General features: G+C 44.9%; 1 protein-coding gene across 2 annotated transcripts in view; it reads right to left on the bottom strand.

The window, feature by feature from the left end:
• LOC105306592 (zinc finger protein 432) overlaps positions 1–6,117 on the bottom strand; it is a 53,336-nt gene extending 47,219 nt beyond the window's left edge. For both annotated transcript variants that reach the window (XM_023524142.1, XM_011381695.2), the window contains exons 1-2: positions 3,090–6,117; positions 1,787–1,970 (exon numbers count right to left, since the gene is read on the bottom strand). In XM_023524142.1, coding sequence (XP_023379910.1) covers positions 1,787–1,801 — 15 coding nt within the window. In that variant the 5' untranslated portion in view covers positions 1,802–1,970; positions 3,090–6,117. The remainder of the gene's footprint in view (positions 1–1,786; positions 1,971–3,089) is intronic.
• Between the last annotated feature and the right edge of the window lie 238 nt (positions 6,118–6,355).

Below are 6,355 nucleotides of genomic sequence, written 5' to 3'. Positions count from 1 at the left end.
TTTTTCAACCCATACCAAATAATTCTCCAACACCAGCTGGGTGTCCTACGATTCAACTCAGTTCTGACACTGTACAGTGTCAGATCCCACAGATTAAGGGCTCAGTCCCACGAGACTGTCTTCCCCACCCCATGACTTCAGTTCAAGTCCAGGTTGTGACCTGTCCTCTGACTGACCAGCTATAGATGGGAGGCTCCAAAGACCCGCTCTTTGGGTTTGATTAATTTGCTAGAGCAGCTCACAGAACTCAGAAAAACAGTTTACTTATGTTTAATAGTTTATTATAAAAGGACATGATAAAGGACACAGATGAACACCCCGATGGAAGAGATGCACGGGGCCAGGTATGTGGGAAGGGGCGCACCACTCCCCCAGCATCTCCATGTCTTCACCAACCCAGAAGCTCTCCAAAACACATACTCCCGGGATTTGTATGGAGGCTCCACCAAGTAGGCATGATGGATCATTCATTCTATTTCTAGCCCCCTTCCCCTCTCTGGATAATGGGGAATAGAGTTGAAAATTCTAAGCTTCTAATCACAGCTTGTTATTTCTGGTGACCAGCCCCGAACCAGGAGCCACCCAGAGTCACCTCAGTAGAGCAAAGACATTCCTATCCCCTATGAAATTCCAAGGGACTTACAAACTGTTGGGAACTGCGGAGGTCAAAGACCAAATATTAGGACAAAGATGTTCCTAGTATCTTATCACTTAGCAAATTACAAAGGTTTTTTAGGAGTTCTGTGCCAGGAATGGGGCGAGGGGGAGGGAGACTGACAAGAGACCAATGTATATACTTACTATTTCATAAAAGGTTAACATCATATTGGATACACTAAAGGTAATTAGTAAACTGGAATGTGCATTTAAAAAAAAATAACCAAAAATGAAGCAGACACACAAAGAGATGGAAAATATAAAAGAGAGTTTAATAGATATGGAGGACAGACTGAGGTCTAACATAGGCCTGTACGTAGTTTTCGAAAGGGATTATAGAGAAACAGAGAAGCAATACAAAGATCTAAGGAATGAAAAATGTTCAGAACTGATTAAAAATCCTATGACTCAGGATTAGTAAGCCAACAAAGCCAAGCAGGAAATATGCATGGAGACCCATCAGGCTGAAACTAAAGAACGCCACTTGCAAAAGTCACATTATAGAAACAACGAGAAAGAAGAGATGCATCGCTATTAGACAGAACGTACTTGAAATAAAGACAAAAGAAGCCAAAAGATGTTGTGATAAATAGATATGTGGTCTTTGTCTCTGGTTCCTGGTATAGTTTCTAAAACCCTTGGGGTCTCTGGAGTGATAAGAATGTCCTCTGTGTGTGAATGAGATGAGTGGTGACTGGGGGCCCCGAGCGCTTCAGGCTGGGGGCTGGTCGCCATAAAGACCCCCCATCTCCAGGGAGGGAGGAGAGACTGGGCTCAAGTTCAGTCATCAGTGGCCAGCGATCTAATCATGCCTACGTAATGAAAACACCATAAAACTCCATAAACAACAGGTTCAGAGAGCTTCCGGGGTGGTGACCACAGATATTAGATGCAAGCTGGCAGCTACTATAACCCAGAGGATGCTTCAGTTACACGTCATGTTCCAATGTTAGTCATTTACAAGGAATGACGTGAACCCTACTACTTTGTTGAAGTTAGATTCAAATTTTCTCTCTAGATACTGAACCGAAAGTCATATTCAAAGTTTCTTTTTCTCTAGATACTGAACTGATCTTTTACAGGTCTCTACAAGGGAATAAAGGACAGAATAAAACAAGACAAAAGTCACCTGGGATGCGATCATTTTCTTCCGTTTGGGGAAATGGCCAGCAACTGCGATGCTGTCTTCGTCTCTTCTGGATATGCCCTAAATTTCTAGTTGGAAATCTCATTCGCCAGTGGAAAGCATCCCCAGAAAGGACAACATCTAGATCCTGGAACCTCCTCTTTCTTCATTTATTTCTTGCCAGAACCTGTGAGATGAAGAGCAAAATTACTTTCAGGGTTATATTCCCTTTGCTCTACGGTCACCTTAATACATGGTCCCCAGTATTTATCTCTTTAGTTCCCCAGAGAGCACACTTCAGGTTAATGAAACATAAGACCCTCAACGCGTGAACGTAGCATGAACGTGAACGGGAAATTGGCAAAGGAGAACCAACACGGCATCGTGCCTCGGTAGCGGGTAATTTTCAGAACAGTGATAGGAACGAAGTGACATGAATGTCGAGAAACTGTCAATTTTTCCTTTAAACTATGTCGTCCTCAGACCTTATTAACGGTCTTTATACACCGTTTGCGTACAAACATTAGAACGATGAGCACACCAAAAATAGGAGAGAAGGAATATGAGTTATAAATGAAAAATTTCAGAAATATTTCAAAAATACAAATACTGGGAAATAGCATAACAGACTATATTTACATATAGAACCTGGAAGGAAATATGCAGGAAACCTGCAGGAGGAAAAAAATAAAAACAGAATCTTAAATAAAGAAGTCTTATTAATTTTAAATATGTCGAATGGTTCATCCACCCCAAAAGTTATATTTCTGCGGGTTTCAAGGATTGGGATGATGTGGGGAGCCGAGAAAAAATGAGAAAATGAGCCGTGGAGGAGGAACTCGGACCCGAAGCGTCTGGAGGCTGTAAATGTTCATTCGGCGAGCCTGTTCCAGCAGCCTGAGCTCAGCACACGAACCAGCCCCGGGCCCCTGTGCCTCCGAGCCTTCTGCTGTCACACATCTCGGCACAAAGGACAGTGGCCGCCACCCCGCTCACGGCTCCGCGCCCCAAGCAGACCGGATACACATCTACGCGGACCTGAGCTCCGAATTATTCCGGAACGCGATCCAGGCGCCGCGGTCAATGACGAACCCCACCGCACCGGTTGTCAGTCACCCACAGGAACAGAGACCCTCAGAGACCTTCAGCCCTGACTCCGGAGACACCCCGATCGCAGACGCCCAGCGCGATCGCCGACCCGGGGCCCGACGGCCCGTCCCCCGCCCCAGCCCTTTCTGCAGACGGATCCACAGACGGGCCGGACTCGCTCCCGAACCTGCGGCGACCGCTTCCGGGCCTAACTTACTTCCCTCGACTTCCTCCGCTTCTGGCCTCCTGTTCTGAGAACTGAGGTCGAAGGTCCGCGGCGTTTCTGTCGCGTTTCTATGGAGAACGGAATACGGGTTCCCGGCTTTTGCTTATGAGGTCATATATTCGCGCCGCCGCCTCCGCCACGGCGCCCTGGGGGCCGCCATCTTTGGACGTCTGACCTACAGGCTTGCCGTACACAGGCTTTGGCTTAAGTGACCGTACGACGCGACAATGGGGCCGTTTCCGAAACTCCCATTTCTGGAGGCGCTGCAGCAGCCTTTTAGGAAAAGAGAAAGGTTTCCAGAGGCTCGAAGGCAAACATGACGTGGGGGTTAAAATCGTTTGTCGTAGGAGACAGCGAAGGGCGCAGAAGTTTCAAAGGCTGGAGCCCGTCATGATCAAAAGGGCGCAGCGCACGTCCTGAGCGGCCATTACGGTCCTGACGCCTGGGATCGGTGGGAATTAAAGCAACTTCTCAGTACTTCAGTCACTAAATTCCGATTTTAAAGTTAAGCGTGCTTGACAAAATAGCTGGCGGCGCGCTGTAGGAGAGCGTTAGCGCCGTTATGCAGGAACACCATGGGCGCGGCCATCTTGGGGGGATGTTCGGTGTCCGCACAGAACGGTTTCTGTGGAGCTCGGCGTGCAACCGGCAGGTGGCAGTGCTTTTGGAAGACTAGCAACCTTGGGCAAAGTGAGATCGTATGGGAGATGCAGTGATCACAAAGTGAGCAGAAGCGGTGGACGTCGTGAGCCTCTTTCCATGTTCCCAGCCATGCCCCTTACCCAGCCCACAAACCTGCTACAGCCTAGGCAGCCACTAAACCACCTTCTGACATTCTCACATTTTATGAATAGAATTTTACTATATCTACTCTTTATATCTGGCATCTTTCACACAATGTAATTGTTTTGACGTATCAAGTTCACTCCTTTTTGCTGCTTAGTGTTTCATTGTATGGGTATTCCAAAATGTGTTTGATCACTGTTCGGTGGACCTTTGAGTTGTTTCCAGGTTTTTATGATATTGCAAACGAAACTGCTACAAACAAGCAAAAAATAAAATGATTTCAAAGAACTGGATATGCCACAGTCTTATGCATTTGCCAAGTTCTCACGAAAAATTCTCTGCCAGGTTTTTGCAGGACTTAGTATCCATTTCTAGCCCTGCTCCGGCTCACATTTTCTTGCCCACTCCCCCCTCCCCCCAGCCCAAGCCATGAGTTAGAAGGCTCACTCAACGCCAGGAATCAAAGATCTTGAGAACACAGGCTGTTGCACAGATGCCAGGTTCATCTGCTTGCTCATTTTATGTTCAGCCCCTATGACTTTACAATTCTCAGAATGCACCTTTAATGTAACCACAGGCCAAAGCAGGTAGTCAGTTCCATCTTCTCTTACTCCTCCATCAATCCTATGCTGGCTCAGTCTCTGGCCTAGGATGCTAGAATTGTCCGTGCTTACACTCTTGGTCTGTACTATCTTGTCTTCCTAGAGCAGGCAAGGTGATCTTTGTAAAACACAAATCAATCATGAGAGTTTCCTGTTCTCAATTATCTAATGACTGTATTACAGAATAAAATAAGTGTCAAGATGGCTAAATTTAGGTGTTTAAAAATATATGTTGGAGTGAATATACCTGAAAATTCAGGTTTTGTGACGGAAATGTAATACAGCTACCGCATAGCAAATTTCCTATTTCTTTTTCTCTAAGCAAGACTCAAGGCTAGAAAGGGAAAGACTGTGGGTAGAGGACAGAGGACAAGAACCTACTCATAAAAGTAAGAAAGAATGAAAAAGATCAGGAAAATCACATGTCCAATGAAGCAGGTCACAGAAAAGATGGGGGATCTTTGAAATGGCAACTCTTAAAGGTGATAAGCCTGTGAACAAAGAAATACATAAAAGGTTTCTTCTATAATATACCCCAAGGGGAACTTGCCTCCTTTCATCTCCTAAACTTCCCTCCATCTTAGACCAAGGTGCTCCTGCCTTTTATTTTACTTATCTTGGGGATCTTATTCCTTTTCTGCTCTCCCCCTTTTGTATTCAGACAGACACCGAGTCTCTCTAATCTCTTGCTCAGACTCTCTCTTTCTCTCTCTGAAACACACACACACACACAAACACACACATAGTGTGTATGAATGGGAAGAAAACACTAAAATCATCATATACCTGCCATTAGTTCATATCACACTCCATGAATCAGCAACTGCTGCAAATAACGTTTACAGCTTTATCTTTCTTGAAAGACGTTCTAGTTTTGCTTCTGGAGAACAAGCCTCTCTCAGGTTTCCAACCTCACCACCTCTTTCTTTGGACTTCGCCACTGCTCTTTCTTAACCTATTTTATTAGAGACTCATCTTTCTAAACTGTTAGAAGACCCTAAACTTAAAAAAACAAACAAACAAAAAAAAAGATGGAAGAAATATGCTTGCAGGGAAGATGATTTTAGTTCCTTGAACAAAAAGTCTAAATTCATTTCAGAGTTTCTGTGAAGACAGTAAAACATGTGGCACAAGTGCACAGATCAGAAAATATTAAAGGAAATGTGAATTTAGAAGACTTTATAGAGAATAAAAGCTTAACTTATTAGAATGAAGAAACAATTTAAGGATTACGAGAACAGAGCAAGAAACGGAAAACCAATTTTGGACAATTTCAGAGTGGGGCAAAGACAAATGTCTTAGTCTGTTTCGGCTATAACACAAAATGACAGAAATTCATTTCTTACACATATCTGGAGGCTGGGAAGTCTAAGATCAAGGCGCTGGCAGATTCGGTGTCCGGAGAGGGTCTGCTTTCTCACAGACAGTGCCTTCTAGCTGCGACCCCAAGTGATGGTAAGGAAGAGGGATCTCTCTGGGTCCCAGTGACCTAGTTGCCTCTCAGAGGCTCCATCTCCTCATCTTATCATCTTGGGGGTTAGGATTTCGACGGGTGAATTTTCAGGGGACACAAACGTTTAGTCTATAGCAGTAAGCAAAGAAACCATATAAACATGCAGAGCTCAGGGTACAGTGTGAACATAGCATCCAATGTGGGGTTGGGGAGGGAATGTTAGGGAGGGAAATCGCTATTTCCCAATGGAGCACGGAGATGCTCTAAAGACTAGGCTGAATTCAAAGATCTCTGTTTGGAACAAGGCCTGGAAGGTGGAATTGCATAGCAAGGGAGGTGGAAGAAAGAGGCAGAGATACTGTGACAATGGACCAAAAAAGGCCAAAATAAGGAAAAAGAGAATTAGGCAAAGAACA

The sequence above is a fragment of the Pteropus vampyrus genome, unplaced genomic scaffold, assembly GCF_000151845.1.
Source record: "Pteropus vampyrus isolate Shadow unplaced genomic scaffold, Pvam_2.0 Scaffold448, whole genome shotgun sequence".
Taxonomy (NCBI): domain Eukaryota; kingdom Metazoa; phylum Chordata; class Mammalia; order Chiroptera; family Pteropodidae; genus Pteropus; species Pteropus vampyrus.
Note: the sequence above shows the minus strand (reverse complement) of the source record. Positions and strands in the feature narration are given on the sequence as shown.